This window comes from Styela clava, chromosome 7 (assembly GCF_964204865.1).
Source record: "Styela clava chromosome 7, kaStyClav1.hap1.2, whole genome shotgun sequence".
Taxonomy (NCBI): domain Eukaryota; kingdom Metazoa; phylum Chordata; class Ascidiacea; order Stolidobranchia; family Styelidae; genus Styela; species Styela clava.
The window spans coordinates 189,016-213,369 of NC_135256.1; the positions used below are offsets into that span (position 1 = coordinate 189,016).

General features: G+C 38.7%; 1 protein-coding gene across 2 annotated transcripts in view; it reads right to left on the reverse strand.

Annotated features, from left to right (window-relative positions):
- Positions 1 to 18,767, reverse strand: part of LOC120327482 (thrombospondin type-1 domain-containing protein 7A-like) — a 33,123-nt gene extending 14,356 nt beyond the window's left edge. For both annotated transcript variants that reach the window (XM_039393783.2, XM_039393782.2), the window contains exons 1-16: positions 18,413 to 18,767; positions 15,835 to 15,986; positions 14,764 to 14,966; positions 13,389 to 13,512; positions 12,631 to 12,804; positions 12,022 to 12,155; positions 11,194 to 11,412; positions 10,644 to 10,764; positions 9,913 to 9,999; positions 9,081 to 9,337; positions 8,346 to 8,480; positions 7,486 to 7,629; positions 4,216 to 4,378; positions 3,185 to 3,364; positions 1,485 to 1,623; positions 553 to 685 (exon numbers count right to left, since the gene is read on the reverse strand). In XM_039393783.2, the coding sequence (XP_039249717.2) occupies positions 553 to 685; positions 1,485 to 1,623; positions 3,185 to 3,364; positions 4,216 to 4,378; positions 7,486 to 7,629; positions 8,346 to 8,480; positions 9,081 to 9,337; positions 9,913 to 9,999; positions 10,644 to 10,764; positions 11,194 to 11,412; positions 12,022 to 12,155; positions 12,631 to 12,804; positions 13,389 to 13,512; positions 14,764 to 14,966; positions 15,835 to 15,986; positions 18,413 to 18,713 (2,666 nt within the window). In that variant the 5' untranslated portion in view covers positions 18,714 to 18,767. The remainder of the gene's footprint in view (positions 1 to 552; positions 686 to 1,484; positions 1,624 to 3,184; positions 3,365 to 4,215; positions 4,379 to 7,485; positions 7,630 to 8,345; positions 8,481 to 9,080; positions 9,338 to 9,912; positions 10,000 to 10,643; positions 10,765 to 11,193; positions 11,413 to 12,021; positions 12,156 to 12,630; positions 12,805 to 13,388; positions 13,513 to 14,763; positions 14,967 to 15,834; positions 15,987 to 18,412) is intronic.
- Between the last annotated feature and the right edge of the window lie 5,587 nt (positions 18,768 to 24,354).

Genomic DNA, 24,354 nt, shown 5'->3' on the forward strand with positions numbered 1-24,354 from the left:
AGTAGGCCGTAATTGACCAGCGGTTATGTGAACCACCCTATGGCGGCGAGCAGTTCAGCAATCTTCTCGCACATAACTATCCCTGCGTGAGATTCGAACCTGCGAACCCCCGCAGTGGAATCAGAGGTGCGGTGGCAAGCATATTCCTAACGCTTAGCATGATGAGCCACAACGCCGCGCTGGTTAGTCAAAGGAGGTCGATTCCAATAGGGTAAATATTTTATAGTTATCTTAAGGAAAGTCGATGAGACGACTTTATCATACGACGTCCCGATTCCCCTCATCCGGTTACCATTGCATGTTAGATATGGGATTAGTTAGCAAGTTATTCATTTCAGATGCATAGAATTGGTATCGAAGGAAGCCGTAACCGACCAGCAACTACGTGAACCACCCCATTCAACAACCCCATAATTACCCCTTGAGGGATAATGTCTCGTAAGCGTCTTACGATGTCTCCGGAAGCGTGTCTCGTAAGCTTAGGTCAATGCGCCAACGACCGAGTAAACTAAGTTACAAAAACATTAGTTTTGAAACATAAAAGTAGGTTACCTGAACTGCATGCATTTCTCTGTTTCCAAGCAACGTCTGGATTGTTTCATTTCAATTGGACATGGCGTTCCTCTGCCTGTACGATGCTGTACAACCACTCGATGTCGCTCTTGGTACACTGGCCCTTGACTGCCTGAACATTTCGAACAGAGATAATTATGTTTTGCAAACTGATTTTACCAACTTTTGTTTTGAAAATCTTAAGGGTTTAATTATAATTATAAAATTCATAAGTATCAAACTTGTAACTTACTCAATGTGGGGATGAGAAATTCAAGAAGGGAATTTAGTTGTTGTTGAGGGATATCATTATGGGATAAAAAGCACGGAATTCATGTTCAATTTGTTCTCCAATGGCACAATGGGTGGCGTGTTGTGCTGAGCATTAGGAAAATGCTTGCCTTAACACCTCTGGTTATCCTGCATGTATTAGTGGGTTTGAGTCGTTTCACGGAACATGATAAGGATAGGATAGGATTTACATATTTATTCCGGGGTAGAGCTGCCATATTGACTTTCCTCTCCCACGGTTTAAAAATACCTTGTAAGTTAGTTAAAATCTTCTACATGAATTTCAGTCAGCAAGTCAAATGAGTCATGATTTGAGAGAATCTATTCTCTATGTTTGCATCGCAGGTTGTAGATATGGGGGTTTTAAATCTGAAGATCAAACAAGTTCACCCGAATTCTTTTTTAAATGATGTTTACTCTTGCCTACTGATCCACAGGCCTTGACAATGCTGACACTAATATTTCATGATCAGTATGGAGCAAAAGGTATTTTGAAAAGACTCAATTATTCTATTATTTACACCTGGAGACATGTGTGATCTTTAAGTCAACAAAACCGCTAGGCCATCTCGCCACCATCAAATGAATTGGTTGGGCAATGCTGAACCAGAAATATATATATGATTCCTAACCCAACCCACCTTGACCTGGTTTTGCTACTTTTTCACATTCTCTCTCACAGCTTGTCCATTCTCCCCATTCAGAAACGACACAGTCTTTCGGACAGGGAAACGTGCAATCTCGGGTTATCAAAGGCATCATTCGTTTGCTTCCACAAAGCTGAAATAAGCAATAATTCTTTTTAAATGCAAATTTGCTCAAGACAAGGTCCTGCAAACTGACTCCGAAGTAAAGGAGACAATCTTTGAGCAAAGTTACAAGAACTCACTCAGAAGTAAAGTTGACTCATCTCTGAGCAGAGTAACATGCACTCACTCAGAAGTGGAGGAGACAATCTTTGAGCAAATTATGGGCACTCACTCAGAGGTAAAGGAGACTCATCTCTGAGCAGAGTCGCATGCACTCACTCAGAAGTGGAGGAGACAATCTTTGAGCAAAGTTATGGGCGGGTGAAGGAGACAATCTTTGAGCAAAGTTATGGGCGGGTGAAGGAGACAATCTTTGAGCAAAGTTATGGGCGGGTGAAGGAGACAATCTTTGAGCAAAGTTATGGGCGGGTGAAGGAGACAATCTTTGAGCAAAGTTATGGGCACTCACTCAAAGGAAAAAGAGTCTAATCTCTGAGCAGAATTACATGCCCTCACTTAGAAGTAAATGAGACAATCTTTGAGCAGAGTCACACGCATTCACTCAGTGAGTGAGACTCATCTCTGAACGAAGTTACATGCCCTCACTCAAAAGTAGAGTAGACTCATTTATTAGCAAAGATATGGGCACTCACTCAGAAATAGAGAAATTCATTCCCGAGCAAAGTTTCGAGAGGTATATGCATTCACTCTGAAGTAAATGAGCTGGCAGGGAATTATGCGTTATCGAATACCAATTGACTCAAGTCTTGAGTTAATAGGATAAAGAAAACAGCTACCATAACTAACGTTCTTGGAAAATTTCTGACATGAGGATTTAATCTGTTGCATTGATGGTAATGGCAAAAAACTTTTGAACTTATGAAGAAAATGCTAATTCTATTTGATAGACTGCCATATGATGGAGCAAACATAAAAGCAAATAGAGATATCCTAATGTTTTGCAAATTTCTATACTACTGAATATTGCATGAACACAGGGTGTCCATAAAGTTGGCTACTAGATCTATGCACAACCTGTACTGTGGCTTTTGTACAGTTTTAAATATTTCAAATATCCGCTTGACTTTTAATAATACTGGATTAAAATACAGGTTGTCCATGGAGACCCTTTACAATTTCAATTTTGTTATGAAGTCAGTTCTCAATTTATATCTTAACCAGGTTTCTTGTATTTTAATCAGTAATTGTTTAAGTATTTCAACGTCATTTGATATATCTGTGAGGGCCAAAACAATGTATGGTATCTATAAATTCATTTTGCAATTTTAAAAAATTCAAGACTTTATGGACACCCCATACTCATTTTTTCACACTAATTACTACATTTTCTTAATTTAGTGAATAAAATTAACTTTCATCTGTAAAATTTGATTTTTTATATTACATCTTTTCCCAATAGTCAACCTACCATTGCCTTCTTGTACAGAGCCCTTTTCATAGTGAGGAAAACGAATCAAAATGCAGCCGTAAAGGCATGAATTGCCTGTATATTCCTAATTTCAACCATTTTAGAAATCCAATATAATTGACATTCACAAAACACACAATTTACAGAAATTTAAAACTCTAACCTTGTCCTGCACGATTCCACTGTCTTTCTTTCTGCATTTCACAGTTCTTATTTGGTAACCAACACCGCACACAAGTTCTTTATCATTGGGAGGAAAATAAAAAGGTTTATGCTGCCCACTAGTGTTGTTCCCGTCATCAGCCATGAACATATCTTGAGTGCGGATCCCAACAGCAGGAGCCTGCAAATAAATTTCTGTTCAGAACAGGAGTGTGTAACCTTCAGTACAAGAGGTCCAGATACAAATAACTAATTGAAACTGCGGACAGCACCTTTATTTAACATAGTTTTTCAATATTTGCAGTCACAAAAATTTCGAACAAACTGATAACCCGTTTCGTGAGCCGCACACCATTCATAATTGGCACTTTTTTGCAGGCCGAACAATTCTTCCTTGCGGGCGCATTTGACCCGCAGGCTGCAGGTTGCACACCCCTGGCTTAGAAGATGGTGTAGTGGTTAAAGGATTCAACCTCATTATGCTAGCATCGTAGCTTACTCACCGGTCTAAATCTCATGCCCACTACTTCAGCCAAAGATGTAACAAACTCCAAGTGGCCCTTTGCTAAGTCCGTGTTTAGAGATAATGATTTGACACCACATAAGAGCCGTGGTCAAATATATAACCACAAAGATCGGATAAAAAGGCCATTGCGATTACAGCAAACATCGAGCCTAATATCATACAAAATGTCAAACTTGTTGTACTAAGTGTCATATAAAGATGAGCATATGAATAAAAAAATGGGGTAACATATGGGTCTCTAGAGGACTAGTAACAGCCTTCACATTTTTCTTATCAATAACTAAAAACTTGAAATAACTGGTTCGACATTGGTTGCGATCAAGGGTAATTCAGCAAAATATAGATCACACACACAGGAGATTGGAGTGCTGTAGATTGGAACTCACAAAGCTTTCTAGACAATGAAAGCAATTACACATGGCCTGGTATTGAGTCATTGGATATAGCTATAAATTTGGCCAGTTGTAATTAGCATATTCATTCAAACCAATCAATGCTAGACTCACAGTAGGTGTTACACTGTCCTTTACTTGGCAAACACTCCAAGGCCCAACATCCCAGTAGTAAACTGAACACTTGTGCTGGTTGCATGACCTGCTTTCCTGTAGCATTGCACGTGATGGACAAGATTTTCCTCCAATACCAGGATTCGCCAATATTTCACGGAACCTGGAAAGCAGTTGACTTCAAAGTTCAAAGTATGAAAACGCTTTTTGAAATATCAACTAAAGAAGTGGTATAATATGAACAATTGTTATATTATATCTTTGACAACAAGTCAGTAACAAAGGCTAACTAGTAATTTGTTGCTTTTTCACCAGAATGAAATACATTTTGAATCACAGAATGTAAAAATAAACTATAAGATGATATTCCAGGGTGAGAAGGATATAAAATCAATAATGGTTAGCTAGCAACAAAAAGAAAATGATAAAAAGAAAATTCTGTGAACAAAACCCTGCAGAAATAAAGCGTGGGATAACTACACAACTTTTACGATTGCCATGGCCAATCAAAAAACAAGATTCAAGACTTGGCTAATTGTTTATCAGGACCACGACTAAGCAGTTTGTAACAAATCTATCAGATGAAACCAGCACAGTGTTGGTATAAGATCCCAAATCTTGAGTAAAGTCGAGTCACATTTCATTCGAGTCTCAAGTCAAGACGATTACTGAGTTATCTCTTACTGGAAATTAATTGAACATGAATCTGAGTATTTAATTTAGATGATTCGCGTCATTTTAGTTAGTTAAAGCGATTGGATTCAATGTGGTATTGGTAGGATGTCGAGTATAACAAAAAAAATAAATCCAGCTACTTCTAAAATTCATTATATGCATGTCAACTAGTTCAAATTTAAAATATAAAACAACTAATCAAATTTGCTACAAAATAAGAGCTAACATCATCCAATAATGCATGTTTAAACAGCATATTGACAAATATAACCACACAGGGTAGTCCAAGTATTAGTCAAGACTAATTAAGCATTGAAAGAATATGGTCTTTCAGTCAAGATCCACACATGAACCAAAAATACACATCTTTCTATCACAAACATAAATTGCTAAAACCCAAGGGCACATCCTGGGTACAAAATGAAAGGTCAAGGGTAAAAGTTCAAGCCATGGCAACCAGGAAACAAGAATGCTTATTCCTGTGTTTTTATAATTTTTCATTTTAAACTGTTACGTATAATAGGTTTATATAAATATTGATTAAATGTCATTTAAGGTTTTAAATTATAGTCTTTCGGTCAGTTAGCAGAGTTTCAGATCGAAAGGTTAGGGATTGAAAAATTTAATTTACAAGTATTGGTTTGTTTCATCAGAGTTATTTAGCAAAATTTCAGTTTAAAACAGAACGTTAGTTGATTTGACCTTTCACCCTCGATAGTCTACAACACTCAGACGAACCTTAGTTGTGTTTTGGACAACCGTTGTTTCCTTTGCATCAAAAAATGGAAAAAATCATTTCATAGGAGAGAAAAGAGTATAAAATGTTGCTCATTACTAATCATTTAGATAATTTTGCTCAAAGTTAAGTGCAAAGCAACTTCAATTAAAAGTTAAAGAATACTGGGTGACATATTGTGATAAGCGTTTTGGCAAGACTTCAAGGTCAACAAGGTCGACTGACCCCTAAGAAAGTTTCTACCAGGACAGGAAACTCTAGAGCAGGGGTCACCAACCTTTTCGAAGCCGAGGGCTACTTTTTGGGTACAGATTAAGCTGCGGGCTACCAGTTCAATGTACACTTCTAAAAAATCAGTTGCTCGATTAAGCTTCAATTATTGATATAATTACTGGTATTTAGTGAAGTATAGACACTAATAAACTTTAGGATTCTTCAGGAAATCAAACGATTATCACAACGTTGCAAATAAATTTCTATCAATTACACTTGTATTTCAAAACTGAGTGTTCAAATTGATTTTCAACACTCTGCACAAGTCTAAGATAAAATGGACTTAACAGTTGTACTATCGAATGTTGCAGAGTATTATACTCCGACGTGTAACTTGACACTGTAACTCTGAGCGAGTCTTGCAGATTTTCATCAGTGAGGCGTGTTCCATGTTTGTTCCTGGAGTGAGTCGCGGCGCTATGGCCCATCGTGTTAAGCGTTAGGTTCGCAGGTTAGAATCCCACGCGGGGATTGTTATGTGCAAAAGGATTGCTGGACTCCTCGCCGCCGTAGGGTGGTTCACGTAACCGCTGGTTGGGCTTCATTCGCCATCAAGTCCAGGCTTCCGGAAACAAATAACTAACTAATTCCATACCTGACATCGAATGGTAACCGGCGAGAAACCGTGGTTTATAATATGGTTAAGCCGTCCTATCGGCTATCTTCTCCCCCGGGATAAATATGTAAATCTCCTATCCTGAATTTATGTCAAAAATGTTGATTCGAAAGGATAGGTTGAAACAAACGATGGTCTCGTAAAATAGGATTACTGTATGATTTGAATCGCGAGATTTTATCTGTCCGTACTGTGCTGACCAGTGGGTAGTCAGCGCGAAAAATTACGTGACAAGATGTGAAATATCTCTCCGCTTTGCCGTCGCTAAAATCGCCCGACTAATGAGACACACGCAAGCTGTTTTCATGGTGGTATAAATATATCCACCTCCCATTCATCGTGAAAATGATGGATTTTTCTTTGGAATCAATAATTGTATTATTACTGCTCCGCTAACCAACGGACAAGAAAAAGCGCGGGTTCGTGGAAAGTGATCTCAGTGTGATGTCATAATTGGAAGACTGTTAATTGACCCGTCGCATTACTGAGGACAAATAAAAATAAGGTTGATGGTTACAATAAATAATATAGTGCCATTTCTAGTTCCCATATAAGTGTGATTTATACTGAAATATCAGGACAAAATATAATTGATGTAGCTTACTTAAAAGAGCCTTTATTAAGCTTAGTTTGGAACAGACCTGCGGGCGACTAATATGATCTTCGCGGGCGACTTGGTGCCCGCGGGCAACGCGTTGGTGACCTCTGCTCTAGAGCAAGCATCACAATTGCAGTAGGGAGAAAATAAATTTTGAGTTTTAAGACCGGTTAAGAGGCCTCAAATATGAATTCTACAAAAAGTACTAAAACGAGAATAAAAATTACCAGAAAAGGTATAGCTGTGTAATTATTTGTTGATCTTCAAACAATCAGCATTCGGTAACGACTGAATTGCTAATACTTATTGAAAATATAGGTGAACATTATGCAAATTATAATCCAACTAAACCTTGTAATTAACATTTCTCACCTTGTCTGCTTTTCCATTTCTCTTTTTCCTCTCTTGCATGTATGTGTGCAAGCAGTCCAACTACTCCAGGCTCCGACCACGCAATCTGACGAACAAGGAACGAAGCAATCCAACGTAGTGTTGATTGGATGAGCTGCAGGTTTCCTGATTAATGAGAATACTTAGGATTTTCATATTTTCCCAGGGTAGAGGAAATCTGATAAGAATACTTAATTCTATGGCAAATAATAGACTTCTAGTACGGTGACCAAATTGGCCATAATTACCCAATAATTCGTTTCAGATGCATGGACTTGGATGATAAAAGTCTTCATGGGACAAAAATGGAGGGAATAATAAAAATAATGGAAAAATATTATAAGAACCTGAGTGCATACAAACAATATGTCCAGGAAAGTCACACATCATCATGGGATTCACATATTCATCTCAGGGAGAGGAAAGCACATAAGACAGCATAATCGTATGGCAATTACGCCTCTCATCTAGTTATTTTTTTCAGCTGCATAGACTCAATGGTGGAAGAAGATGTAACCGACCAGCATTTACGTGAACCACCAACCCTTCAGCAGTGAGTAATCCAGCTATTCCCTTACAAATAATTATCCCTCATGGTATTCGAACCTACAAACCTGTGCGTTGTAATCAAAGGTGCGATGTCAAGCGTATTTGTAATTCTCAGGAAGATGCGCCATATCACCAAGGTATGACTTGTTACAGGAATAACCATAGCGTTAGACTTACAATGCAGGCGTCGTGAGCCTTTGAATTCGGCTACTCGAAGCAAACATATAAACTCCATGACGGGAACACACACACTTAATTGAGCATCATATTGAAATACCACGCCCCTCACACACCTGTAACAATGCTCCGCATCAACAATATTCCTCCACATATCTCTGCATACAATCTGTTGGTCCTGGGTTCCAGTCCCGCACTCTCCTTGCAATGGTTGGCACTGGGAAGTAGAGACTGGGTGCCAGTGAAAACATCTGCAACAAAAAGATAATTCGGGTTATTTTCTGTAATCAGTGAACAGCATGAAAGAAACAGATAAAACGGGTTTTACCATCATGGCCTCAGTTTCAGTGAGTGACATAATCATAGATGTAATAAACTGATCGCCAATATCTACAATATTTCAATAACTATATTTCGATGTAATTATCATCAATCTATATGCAATGTTCTTGAAAGTATGGGATGGACAATATATTTGTCTGCAAAAATATTTCTATTCATACGTGGACTTGATGGTGGAGTAGGTCGTAACTGACCAGCAGTTACGTAAACCACCCATCCTACGTCAGTGAGGAGTCCGGCAATCTTCTCGCACATAAATAAACCCGCGTGAGATCCGAACCCACACAGAATAATCATGAGTTCAGTGGCAAACAATGACATTCAAAATGCTTTGCACTATGCACAATCTATCTCGCCAGTAATGTGATAGCAACATGCAAATAACATTGAGTCAACTGTGTAGTAAATTTCAAAGTGGGTCAGCCAATGCAATGCAATCAACAATGCAGTCTTTCCAAGGCAAATCGGGTATGTCTAACTTTGAGTCTATTATAAATCTTACTATTCACCTTGTTTCCTCGCACGGTATAACCTCCCTGGTGTGAGGGCATCCATCTCTATCAGAACCTTCCACTATTTTCCTCATTCGGCGCTTGAAAGCGTTCTTCTGAATCTTTCGACTTGTTCTCAGGGGTTCAGGGAAGTAAATGTTCTCGGGGGTGTGGCATTTGTCCGGGGCACATTCTGACCAATCAGACCATTCCCCTACTTCACACATGCCTGAGCACAAAACTTCACATTCCTGCCACATGAATGGTTTGTAGTTCTGAAAACAAAAATGAGGATTATATTGCAAGACAGCCGGACAAACAAAAATTGAAATAAACTGAAATATTGCATTTCTGGGTGATGAGAGATGTGAAAAATCAATACTGATTAGCAGCGACCTGTTATAAAAATCAAAGCGAATATTATATCACACAAGTGAGGCAACGCTCAAACAATTGATGCCATTTGTGCTCATTGTTTCCAGTAATCTAACCGTCTTACGGGAATTACGCACACAACTATTGAAACATACCGTACCTATTACTATCACTAACATTTTAGGAAAAATTCCAAGGGGAATTTTTGATAGTTTGTCACTCTAAAATTCGTTGTATATTCGAATAGTTTGAAGTTCAAAATCCAACCTTCGAATTCATTCTAGTCTCTATATCAGCTGACTTATATGATTCGCTATAATAACACAGCAAAAAACTTCTATTGGACCCCACTGTTCTGCGTTTTTCAAACTAAGCACAAAAGGACGTTGATAGACTCATTTAACATTAGGCATGTTGGTTGCCGCCCGTTGATTTGTCCGTATTGACTAAAATGAAAAAATAGCCAATCACGAACCTCATTGCAGAAAGAGTCATGAACTGGTTGCAGTTTTGCCCATTCCTTCAACCCATCGTTACCTCCTAATGCAACAGCAGTTGAAGCCTGAAATATGGGATGCACAAAGGTTAAAGGTCAATAGTTGTGGCAATGAACTGGGATCCGCACAAATGGTTTTATGATTGATCAATTTTGGGTTTTATACATTTAATCTATTCAGCAGCAAGTGTCAATTTTTACAAAACATAACTTAACTGATTATGACATTGCAGGCTAAAAATCTAAGGTCCTAGCGAATAAGCAACTTCCACTTCTCAAACAAGATATCTAGTCTAGAGTCGTGTTTGGAGCAAAGGCATGAAAACCGGCGCTCCAGAAGTATGTGAACCAATATGGAAGTAACTAATTTTGTTCGCCTACTTTACATCAAGTTGTGTAAAGGGACTGGAAGCTATGGGCAGGGGGTATATTCACTTGGCAAACACAGACAGTACCCGATCTCGTAATAGAACTAAAATAAGGAAAACCGGAATAAAATTATGGCCTAACCTGATACAAACACTAGGGGACTACCTGAAAATTTCTGATAAAAAATAAACTATGCTAAAAAATGAATTTGCAAAACCCTAAATAAATCCATATGATCAGATCATAAAAATTAAGCAGGACTCGGACTGAGATATCCAGTCTACTAATCAAACAGAGTCTCCAGATTAGCCACTGTGTCGCCGAACATATATAAAACACACCTTGTATATTGTGAATTCGTTCCTCACGACACAGTAAACGTATCTTGTCTGGATTCCTCCACCACATGTTGCGTTATCAATCGTTATGCACTGATCCCAACCTCCTGTCACCCACGTGTACCTGGAAAATAAAAAAGATTGAAGTTTTTGAAAAGAATTTTTGTAAAGCAAATTACTCTTACACAGAGAAGCAAAGTTACAGGCATTTACACAGGATTGAGGGGAGCTCAGCGCTGAGCTAGTTATGCGCACTCAATCTTAAGTGCAGATTCTCTATTCTGAGCACGGTCACATGAACTCACTCCTATGTAAAATAAACCATCCATGAGTGAGTTCAATCATAGCCGCTCGAAAGTAAAAGAGACTCATTTCCGTACAAGGTCACACACACTTACTTAAAACGTTAAAAGTATAGAAAACAAATCTTTGAGCAAACTCGCGAGCACAGAGCAATCACTGAAATTCAAACGGCTGCTGAATTTTACAAAATTGAGGTAGAGCATCACTGCAGATTTCATCTGCCCTGGAAAAAATGTAAACAATTGCTTACCCGCTGCATTTGGTCATATGATTCAAATCAACATCACAGTTCTTTGTTTCCTCAGTCGGAGGGCAGGGATCTGCTGCTGGTCCGCTGGGAAGAATTTTAATCTCGCGGGTACGGGTTCGATTCCCAGTCTTTCCACACAGTGCAAAACAATTTGACCATTCTGACCATGGTCTGACTTCACAATGCTGAGTCACAGTGCAGGTTTCCTCAATCATGACACTGCAAAAAGGATTCATCTTTGGAATTTAAACTGTAAGCTGGCAGTCGATAAGACAGCTCAAATATATGGCGTAGCCGTACCATGGCCTTACGGTTACCGTACATCCACGTTGGCAAGATTTTGAATATAAACCCGAAATGCACCACCCAGTAATGTATAAATCGTTTAGACGTATGGGCTGAACTAGAAAGGTTCCAGCCTATCAACACTTAGTAGCAAGTAGATCTTTGTATATTGTGTTCCATCCATACATTTCAACTTATATAATGACGGAACCAGTGCCCCGAGCGGCGACATTATTGAAATAACATTACTGAAATATACCTCGTGCTTAGGGAAGTAAAGTAGGGCATTGGCGAGTAAAGTTATTATCGCATTACATCCAAGGTTAAGATATAAATCATATGTTCGTCCACAATGTAATAAATCGGTCAGGCGTGTAGGCCGAACTAGAAAGATTTCCGTCTAGCAACAACTAGTAGCTCATATTCCATGAACACTTAGTTGCAAGTAGCTCTATGAATATTTATGTACCTTAGCTAGAGACTTTTTCAAAGCAAATGTATACAAATCGTCATTACAAAATACACGCAATGAGAATGACCAACCTTTCGCCGACAGATTCACCATCTTCATTCAAGCAGGCCACGTGACGCCCTCTTCCCCCAATCAGAGATGATTGTACCTGAGATAGACGACGCCTAATTTCTTTCCGACTTGAACGTCGTCTTCCCGTTGCAACCTGCGTGTATTGAAGGAATGTTTTAATTCAGTAGTTTCCAATATTTTTCGGTATATACCTTCCTTCTCCTATTTTTTGTATGAAAACTTCTTTATTTATTTAATGAAACCTTAGCTATGGTTATGCACAAGACGAAGTTTTGTTTTTGTGAAGTTCATGATGTGTGATTAATTAAGTACGGTATTATAATATTAACAAAGAACTAAAGAATAATAGTAATACGATAGTTTTTTTAATTTTTACTGTCTTTCCCAAAGTTCCTTTTGATTTTATTCGTTCTTATTCGAGACCAACCCTGGAATTTGTAATGCGTCGATTTATCAGATATATATATATTAATAATTTCCACTGATCGCAAATGCGTGAATATCTAATCTTTGCAGATAGTAGGCACTAGGACAAAAATATCACGATCGTGTAAGACAGAATTGTCGGTTATTCTCTCTCCAATTAAAACAATCAAATCCAACCTCACCTCAAGTTTCGTTGGCTTGCAAGTCGTCCAATTCCCGAATTTCAGAACATGCGTTACAGAGAAGAAAGTTACAAGAATCGGGTCGCATGGTGGCGGTGTTGGGCAAGGGCGTACCGAGGAAAGCTTCGGGCAATCTGATCCTCCATACTCGGCTTTAGTTAACACATTGCGAGTCTGTAAAAGTTGCCGGGAGCGTTACATCAATCGCTGCCGTATTTAGTATACACTCTTGTCTAATGGATTGCGCGGGAAAGTTGTTGACATCTAAGATTATTGATCATGAGTTCAAATCCGCCATCTCATCCGGAATGTAATATACAGTCGTTTGTATCCATAAATAACGACTATTCCAGACATTTTGAATACGAAGATTAAGAGAAAATTTTGTTTCGCTAACTAAGATAAAGTAACGAGTACGACTAAGTTTCAAGTTAGGACATACGATACGACCCTACGGTCATCATTTGCCATGTTCGTTGTCATTTAATCAGACTCGTATACACCATAGAATAAGATTTATTTCATCGTTATTAGGTTGAATAGTAAAAAAGAAAATAGTTTATTCTCACTGATTATCCTAATTTTTAAAAGCCTCCTTGAGGAATATTTAAATGCTTTATAGACGTCAAGCCCGTTTTTGGAAGTTACACAAGACGTTCACTGCCCATCAAGTGGAGCCAATGATGTAAAGAATCAATCTTTTCATATCTCTCAAATATACGTCCAATGAAAAATATGAGAATTCATTCAACTCTTACCCTGTACTGCGTTCCGTTCCCGCAAGACTTGGAACACGTGCTCCATTGACTCCAATGTGACGTTACACAATTGACGGGGCAGGGTATGTCGCAATATCTTGAATTATCCGGAGGATAGCTAAACCTGGAATGTCAATGGATTCGTTTATTAGCAATTTTTATGAAAATTTAATCAAAGCAATGTAACGTACTCTCAATCAGAAACGAAGGAGACTCGTATCTGAGCAGCATTCTACAGGCACTCACTCAGAAGTAAATGAGAGTCATATTTGAGCAAAGTTACGGGCTCTCACTTAGAATTAAGGAAGACTCATCTCTGAGCAAAGTTACGGGACCTCACTCAGAAGTAAATGAGATTCATATCTGAGCAAATGTACGTGCACTCACTCAGAAGTAAAGGAGACTCATCTCTGAGCAAAGTTACGGGCACTCACTCAGAAGTAAAGGAGACTCATCTCTGAGCAAAGTTACGGGCACTCACTTCAAAGTAAATGAGATTCATATCTGAGCAAATGTACGTGCACTCACTCAGAGATAAAAGAGACTCATCTCTGAGCAAAGTTACAAGTAAAGGAGACTCATCTCTGAGCAAAGTTACGGGCACTCACTCCGAAGTATAGGAGACTCATCTCTGAGCAAAGTTACGGGCACTCACTCAGAAGTAAATGAGATTCATATCTGAGCAAATGTACGTGCACTCACTCAGAAGTAATAGAGACTCATCTCTGAGCAAAGTTACGAGCACTCACTCAGAATTAAGGAGGCTCATCTCTGAGCAAAGTTACGGGCACTCACTCAGAAGTAAAGGAGACTCATCTCTGAGCAAAGTTACAGACACTCAATTAGAAGTGAAGGAGACTCATCTCTGAGCAAAGTTACGGGCAATCACTCCGAAGTAAATGAGATTCATCTCTGAGCAAAGTTACGAGCACTCACTCAGAATTAAGGAGGCTCATCTCTGAGCAAAGTTACGGGCACTCACTCAGAAGTAAAGGAGACTCATCTCTGAGCAAAGTTATGGGCACTCACTCAGAAGTAAAGGAGACTCATATCTGAGCAAAGTTACGGGCACTCACTCCGAAGTATAGGAGATTCATCTCTGAGCTAAGTTAGTGGCGCTCACTCAGAATTAAGGAGACTCATCTCTGAACAAGTTGGGGAACTCAGTCAAGAGTAAAAAAGATTTATCGAACGTTTCCCAAACGGGAGTAATAGCTAAGGATTCAATAAGATTGAATAAATAAAGTTGTTTTTTTTATCACGAGGAGGTTGGAATAAAGAGGCAAATAGGGATAATGTATTGAAAAAGGTCGGAAACCACTGTTGCAGACTGCCTTAAAAACTCGCAAATCGATAGAAAGTCATTTCTACTCACTTTTCACAGACGTAGTTGCCCATAACTTCGGTTTCATCATCCACATCAACGCAAGTTATATTTCTTATTTGTGAGCCGATTTGTATGAAATCCAATCCACATTTGTCCTCGACTTCACCGGTAACAGGTTGTGAGTCGACTAATCGGCATTCCTGCCAAACACCAGTCTTCCATCTGTACTTATCCCGATGCTCAGCGCAAACCTGAATGAATAATTTGCAACTTTCAAAACCAAGTTCGGTCAATACAGCAAGTCAGACCTGCGATGTAGCGCACCCGTTCATGGAAAGACGTGATATTGAGCGAACCTGTTCCCATTTTGGAAGTTAGACGCCACAGCAAATGAGTTTCGAGCACAACTAGCGTTAAATTTGGCGTTTTAAAATGTATGAATTAGATTTATATAAAGCGTGTCATGTTGATGTAGCTTACCTAGAGATATACATTCTCTGAAACGGAACCCGTTGTCAGTGAGTTCGATACAAAAAAAGAGAGCCCATTCCTAAAATTTTGAATTTGGCCACTGGCTAGAGGCAAGCAGATTTTATAAATAAGTTGCACACAATCACTTATGGTTAAGATTGTCAGGAGAAAAGCCAGGTGAATAAAAAAAAATTCGAAAAAATAATTTTAGCGTATAAATTTTGATCACGGGCCAGGATCTCTCTAGTTCGACGTTACATTGCCTGTAATAACGGAACAAAATTTAGTTTACTGAGGCTGTCTGGTATCCATGCAATTTTTGGGAAGCCGAATAAACGCAGTCCTTTATCACTAGTGCTTCCTACACGATATAATTAAAACGAGTAACTCCCTGCATAGAGAGAGGAAAGTGGGGTGAGACGTTTCAATATGGCCTGTATAGAAGATCATGCTCATCGCTGGGTTATCACTCGAAAGACAGGATATGGGTAATGGCTAAATACGATAAATGTTACGGCTTCCTCCGGCTATAAGGCCGGACGAGAGGCCGTGGGTCGCCATATGATTAGGCCGTGTTATCAGCTCTCTACGCCTGCGGGATACCGATTAAAATTCTGTAAAAGCATATTTGGCCAAGCATAAACTCACTTTAAAACATGATCGTTGATCTATAGGCTTGATTGTTTCATCACAATGTGAATGCACGACCAACCAATTCTTGTTCGCATAGACACAATTGACTGAACGAAGCTGAACTCCTCCCTCGCCGCAAGAGGTGCTCTCACATTCCCCCCACGAACCTGAAAAACAAAGAAAAGTTGTTTTGGTATTGTGAACAGAATCTGGATAACTGTGAAGTATTTTGTATGATTGACTGTAGAAGCGTATAACCAACTACAGCACCTTTCTCTCTGCATTGTAAGGTAGGATCGGATCTTTCCCGAGGGATACGGAATCAGATATGACGATTTAATCTTACACAGAACCAAGGGCTTTGATCCGGTTACCAGTTCATGTCCGGTATAGAATTAGTAAGGCAGTTATTGTTGTTTCAGATGCATGAACATGGTGACGGAGGAGGCTATAACCGACCAGCGGTTAGGTGGCGATTAGCCCAACAAGCCCCTTGCACAAAATTATTACCGCAAGTTTCGAACCTGCGAACCCATACAGGGTAATCAGATTAGTGATGGCGAGCGCATTCCCAACGCTTAGCTCGATGCGCCATCCGCTGATCTTATCTACTTGACCACACAGTCAAAGACGACCACAAATCGTCAAAAAAGACCAAAAACCTTGCTAAAACGTGCAAACGCTCCCACCACCACCAGGGTTAGGGTAACACCAGGGTTAAACAACTTTCCATTCGAATCCGTGAATTAAACGTTAACATATTTATATTTATATTATAAACGTTATTATGTAAATTAAAACGCCTTCCAAGTTTGCCAGTTGCCACTTTTATCAAACTTGCTACACTTTCATTTTGTTTTGCCGTTATTAGGTTTGCTTATATGTATATTTATAGTTTATACAATTCAGACAATTAAACTATTGCACAGAAGCATCGGGAATGCTTCATTGGGTTTTCGCTCTGTCAAAAAAGATGTGATTCTGGCCCGCGAATATCCTTCTGCTTCTAATTTTTGCCTCCGGTCATTTAATTTAGAAACCACTGTATTAAGCGAGTACAATGTTGGGTTTGACTTTGCTGGCATCGCAACGATCGTATTGCACTATTGCGAATATATGAATATAAGTAACCTGCTTGTTCGAAGCATTGTTTGGAGTGAAGATGTGAAAACAGCTCATAAAGAACTTACAATGCTAACGAACAGCTCTTCGAATCTGATTGACCAAACCAAATCGCTATGGGAGTAGTTTACGTTATAGCGTGGGAATGTTTGCTTTACTCCGCCGATAAAACAACATGCAATGATAACGTTTATCAACAAACGAGCATTCCATGGACAGAAGGTTCGGGAATCTCGGGTTCAAATCTCATCCCAGTTATACCAGACTTTATTATTTGCTTGCTGTTCCGCAATCTTCTTCAGAGTGTTCCACAAAACAGGGATCGAAATTGCGACTTCGTACTTCTCAGACTCTGGGTCGTAAGTTTGTCCACCAACTGCGTGCGTGCTTAAATTTGTTTTTATACTTTTGGGTGAGCGAACACGTATTACTTCTTTTTATCAATAACTTTCCATCTAAATATATACGCTTCGAACCTTATTTGGGGTTTTGTTTGCTCTCCCGATTCTATAATCAGTTATTTTTTTTTTATCTATTATTTTATCGTCTACTGCTGATTATGGAGTCGAAATAAACTTATACTAACTGGCGACAAACAGGTGAACATGCCTTTCTAAACGGGCAGGCAGGCCTCTTGGCGTTTTCGTTGCCTGTCCAATATCTGTAACCGTCGGCTTAGTTTTTCAGTCGTAAAGTGTACAGCAAACCTTTCACAGCAAATTTTACTTTGGGCTTCTATTTTTTGAATCAACCTTTCTTTGCATTCTAATTTTTCGGCGTTCCGCGAGGCGAGATGAAAAGCGTAGGTGTTCCCGGACAAAAGTTTAGGGAACGCTGTGCTGAGTTCCGGAAAGATCCAAGTACTGTATACCTATTATCGCCCCACCAACAGATTGTTAGGAACGTGTTGCCGGATATAAATGAGCATTTTCTGTGACGCGTCTCCCACCTTTACTCTGAACGAGTCACTAACAAGGAACCCGCGACAAGCAGCTGTTATTGACATTATACCGCTATTGCACCACCAAAAGATTATGTCGTCTTATATATATTTTTAGTTTTTCGAAAAATAACTCTAGGGCTTATTTTGGGGTATGTCTTGTATTTTCATTTATCAAAAACAAAATTACAAAGTAGAGAATTAGGGAGATTTTCAAACATACAAAATATGAATATCGTTATCTATTTACTTATAAATAAATACCACGTTTTCATTTAAAATAAAGTTATCAATCATTTAATAAAACGCGTAGGAGAGATTTCTATCTACCGACTAGGTAAAAAAAATTCGCGCTATCGACTAGGTCTTATTTTAGGCTTATGTAACCCTTTAAAAATTCATGCTAGGTTTTATTTTTGGGTAGACATGGACCACATGGTATAATACGATGTACAGTTCTACAGTATCGGAGCTAAATGCGTGATTCAGCTTCGTATAATAATGAATAATCATTAATCAACTGAGACTGACCTGATTTCCAATGGTATTTCGTCCCTGCTTGTAATCTCGCTTCGGTGTTTGAAGATAAATAAAGTAAATGAAGAAATAATAAATAGAATATTATCCACTGGGGGGAGTGGTAATGATATTTAGGGCAAGCTCGCCCCCACTTTTTGCTCGTTTTTAAATATCTCATAAAATAGTTCATTGTCTTTGTTAATTTTGTTATTACATCACAGTCAGACTTATTCCGCAATAATGGAAAATTCACAGCTTCATTCGGTGATGTCACAATATTAGTTCCATTTGAACAATTGTTACAAAATTCCATAATTGTCGTGTTGTCATCGCGTCAGATATATTAGTTTAAAGGCATTTTACAAATTTATCTGGAAGATAGTGAATAAATAAATTAGTATTAAAATACTAAAACAATGAAGTGGCCGGAGATCATGGAGTAGAAAGTAGAGTATATTTATTTCAAATGTCAGTGGTTTTCAATCGGGTATTCGTCAGTACAGTCCAGAAGTTTCGCAAGTTACATGCAAGTCCGAGAGTACGTTTTATTATAGGCATATTCTTAAAATTCGATCAACTAACTATCCATTAAGTTTGCCACTCTTATTAAACTTTCTAAACTTCGAAGATCATTTGGTTTTGTCAGTATTACGTTTGCTTTTATATATATTTGACGTTTATACAATTCAGAATATAATTGAAATTCCAATTAAGGGTTCCGCGAACCTCTGAAATGTTTCATGGGGTTCCGCCCCAGCAAAAAGGTTGGAAACCACTGTTAGTGTCTGTCTCGGTATGATTCTCACAAAATGCAAGTTCCCAGCCCTAGCCCGACCCGAATACACTGACACGGTTCCATTACATTTGAACCCACGACAATTTCACCTGCATGTTATTGCACCTTTGAATTTTTTGTTTTACGGATATTTGAACCCATTCTAACCCTAACCTAGGGGTTTTAGCACCCGCATATAGATTGAACCCGCGGATATACACATGAGTTCGAATGACGATCACCCACTGACACAACTCAAGCCCTAACCTGAACTAAAAACCCCATCCTGACACAACTCACTATATACTTCTAGTTAATCTGTCTCAATAATGTGTTTCACAAACTACAATTTATTCCGGGGATTGAGGAATCCAATAAGAAATAGCGAGCGTTCATGAAGTCCAGTTGCAATTGCAATTTTGTCACGATGTCAGTTCTCAATATATCCTAACCAGGTTTGTTTTATTTCAATTAGTGTTGATTGGAGTTTCTACCTCATTTAATAGGCCTGTGTGAGCCACAAAACTATACATGGTTTCGACAAATTCCATTCGCAATTTGGAAAGTTTAAGACCTTAAGAACACGCTGTTTATTTCGCGAAGCACAAATCAACATCCTCTGTGGTATCCAACGGGTTAACCAACAAATCGCACGCGACAATTTTGCTTCATTGAAACGATCGGAAACCAAGCGTAACGGTCGTGAAGCGATTAGAGAAAGTAGTTAAAAAAATACAGAAGTGTTACTCGAATTCACTTGTAGCTGATGAGAAGATGAGATATATGCTTCTGTGGCAGTGTTTACTTGAATCGTATCATGTCTCTTATCAACCAATAGCTAATCACAGCTCTGTCTATGTGTAGCTCCCAGTGCATCATTAGTTTAATATAATTCTGCTTTCACTTTTGATTGTGGGTTCGAGACCTTGCTCTAAGTAAACTTCTTTCAAAAACTATATATATAGCAGCACATCTGTGTGTGTGTTGCTGATCTTCTATCAGTACAAATTCCACTTTTAGTTGAGGGTTCGGTACCTTGGTTTGAGCAAACTTGCAACTCTTCTTTCAGTACTCTTTCCACATTTAGTTAAGTGCGTGGGACCTTGCTTTGAGCAAACTTGCAACTCTTCTATCAGTACTCTTTCCAAATTTCGTTGAGGGCTCGGTACCTTGGTTTGTGCAAACTTGCAACTCTTCTATCAGTACTCTTTCCACATTTAGTTAAGTGCGTGGGACCTTGCTTTGAGCAAACTTGCAACTCTTCTATCAGTACTCTTTCCACATTTAGTTAAGTGCGTGGGACCTTGCTTTGAGCAAACTTGCAACTCTTCTATCAGTACTCTTTCCAAATTTCGTTGAGGGTTCGGTACCTTGGTTTGAGCCAACTTGCAACTCTTCTATCAGTACTCTTTCCACATTTAGTTAAGTGCGTGGGACCTTGCTTTGAGCAAACTTGCAACTCTTCTATCAGTACTCTTTCCACATTTAGTTAAGTGCGTGGGACCTTGCTTTGAGCCTACTTGCAACTCTTCTATCAGTACTCTTTCCAAATTTCGTTGAGGGTTCGGTACCTTGGTTTGAGCCAACTTGCAACTCTTCTATCAGTACTCTTTCCACATTTAGTTAAGTGCGTGGGACCTTGCTTTGAGCAAACTTGCAACTCTTCTATCAGTACTCTTTCCACATTTAGTTAAGTGCGTGGGACCTTGCTTTGAGCAAACTTGCAACTCTTCTATCAGTACTCTTTCCAAATTTCGTTGAGGGTTCGGTACCTTGGTTTGAGCCAACTTGCAACTCTTCTATCAGTACTCTTTCCACATTTAGTTAAGTGCGTGGGACCTTGCTTTGAGCAAACTTGCAACTCTTCTATCAGTACTCTTTCCACATTTAGTTAAGTGCGTGGGACCTTGCTTTGAGCAAACTTGCAACTCTTCTATCAGTACTCTTTCCAAATTTCGTTGAGGGTTCGGTACCTTGGTTTGAGCCAACTTGCAACTCTTCTATCAGTACTCTTTCCACATTTAGTTAAGTGCGTGGGACCTTGCTTTGAGCAAACTTGCAACTCTTCTATCAGTACTCTTTCCACATTTAGTTAAGTGCGTGGGACCTTGCTTTGAGCAAACTTGCAACTCTTCTATCAGTACTCTTTCCAAATTTCGTTGAGGGTTCGGTACCTTGGTTTGAGCCAACTTGCAACTCTTCTATCAGTACTCTTTCCACATTTAGTTAAGTGCGTGGGACCTTGCTTTGAGCAAACTTGCAACTCTTCTATCAGTACTCTTTCCACATTTAGTTAAGTGCGTGGGACCTTGCTTTGAGCAAATTTGCAACTCTTCTTTCAGTACTCTTTCCACATTTAGTTAAGTGAGTGGGACCTTGCTTTGAGCAAACTTGCAACTCTTCTATCAGTACTCTTTCCACATTTAGTTAAGTGCGTGGGACCTTGCTTTGAGCAAATTTGCAACTCTTCTTTCAGTGCACTTTCCACTTGTAGTTGAGGGTTCGGGACCTTGCTTTGAGCTAACTTGCAACTCTTCCATCAGTACTCTTTCTATATTTAACTGACAATTTTTTGACGCTTTGCTTTGACAGGGCTCATATTGAAACTAAATGCCCTGAATCAATAAACAATGCGACTAACACTAAACTTTCGCCTCAATAATGCAGATTTTCAAGATAAATTTCCTATTTTTTATGTTGTATAGTAAACGCTGCATCTCGACATGAGTCATAAATGTTTGGTCTGCTGTGGTCACGCTAGGGTTGTGAATTGGGTCGGGATTGGGTTTGAGATCAGAAAACAAATATTCATCTCATGTAGACAGACATTCAAAAGTTGTTAAAGACGATTAAAGCAATACATTTCGCCGCAACGTTTCCCAACTAGAGAGAAATTCCTCCCGAGGGAGAAATATATCGTTTTGGGGGAGATATTTTACTATGTATTTGTTGTAGTTGTACTAGTGACGGTCGGGCTCCTAAATAAATATTCAAACATTTTAATTAAAAACATTTTTTTGAAGAAAAATAATACGAACTGCCATTTCTATGCAAAATAAAAACTTGCGTCTGTCGAGATGTGTTAAACTTGAATCACCATAAATTTTGCCATCAAAAATCAATCACAAAATTTAAAATTGGGATAAATTGCGATGCGAAACTGTGAAAGATCTAACTATACGAATAAAGACGATGACAGATGACAGGTTGAACGGAAACATTATTGTTTATGCCCGAAAGGCAAACGGTCGGCGAATGGTCTTTGAAAGGCGGGAAGTTCTTTGAAACGAGGGAAATACAAACGAGGGGAAGTTCAGGTGTTAAATTATCGCGACGTCAATATAATCGCATCAGTTTTATTGCTCTATCGATTGGATTTCTGCAGGAATATTCTTTTTCTATTTTTTTACGTTGGTGAATCCGTATGCATAAAATGCAGGGATGCTGTAGCAAGAGTAAAGAAGACTATTCAATGCAGTTCAAGAGTCTGGCGCAAACTAACTTACTTATCTCTAACTACTTATCCTTCCCGTATGCTTATGCGCTGGTGGTTTTTGTATGCATAAAATGCAGGGTTGCTGCAGCAAGAGTAGAGATGTCTATTCTATGCAATTCAATTAAGAGTCCCTCTCCAAACTAACACGAATGTATGTCTGTAAGTTTCGTCTGACTAAGATTTTCCAGACATACATAACTTAATTGCGTTTTTATTCTACTCTTCAAATTTTCCTCATAGGAATGACTGTAATCGCTCAAATCTTTGGCCCGCACCTACTGACATTCCTGCGACAAGGAAAGTCTTGTATTATTCTATTCTAAGCCACTAATTTTCCAATCCGATTTTGTTGTTTATTTCGAATTAAAATAAACGAAAAATACAGGACAAAAAGATGACAGATTCTGACTTAAACTTGTTCTATTACTTGCGAGTAATTCGTTTATTTTTGACAACAACAACATTAATAATTATGCAAATCGATACACAGGTTAACTTTGTGTCCTAAACAAATCATTTCAAAATGGCATGTAATTTATTTCGTTATTTATAATTCAAAACATGGTCTAATTGTCATTTCTCGTTCCGAAAATTATTTGATTGTATTTTTTACCTAATATCGAGTGTTCTTTCTGAAGTTCCGGCAATAGAAAGTTCAAATTGCAGAAATGAAAAATTAGTGGAGGGGCGATTTATTCTAACTGGTCTAAGAAAACCGATCCGAAAATTATCTTTTAGCGGTGGAATAATAACAAGATATTACCCGTATAGTAATGTCAGATCATTGCTCATTCTGGCTCTGGTAATATTACTAACTAATCTAACTTATCCTGAGCTGAACAAAATGGGAGGGTACGATAGTATCGACTGATGTAGCCATTCTGACATGAACAAACTACGGCCCGCGGGCCAAATCCAGAACGTTGCGTAATTCAACCTGACCCGCCTGATGATTCAACAGCCAAGATAAAACCAAATTTTGTTGTTTTAGCTAAAAATAGCCCAAAGAGTTTGTTGAGATTGCGATTTATTTAGTTTTGGCACCAGGCTTATTGATTTCCACTTTTGCTTTTGTAACACTGTAAAAATTGCTCATAAAATATAATTTTCATGTCACACTTACACGGCCTGCGAATCTAGATGGGCAAAAACCTCGTCCCTGTTAAGTAACCAATTTATCTCGCTAATTACCAACACACATCACAACACAACGTTCCCTCTACGAACTGATGGATTTCGAGAAACCGCGATCGTTCGAGATGAACAACGCGCTTGCAAAAATAACAATAAACTTACAAAACGTTAGACGTGATTACAAACCACTTTTACGTCGAAATTTTACTCAAATTTACATGTTTTTTTCACTCGCGATTTCCGAGACGATTCAGTGAATAAAATAAAAGGTTTTTAATTAAATTAACCGATCTGGTTTCGGAAAGAGATATTCGGACCGAGAAATGTGCCAGTTATGGTACCGGCCATGTATGGGAGATGGATAAAACGAACACGTGAAACAAGATTTATCTAGGCTCCAAATATGAAATTGAGATACGAGTGCAAACTGAAATTTTGAGAAATTTTGTTCAGAGGTTCAACCAGTGAATATGAAAGGGCAATCTAATGTCGATAACAAATTAAAGGATTTTCTATAATAACCTCAGTTCAACGTGCAGTTCCAAGACT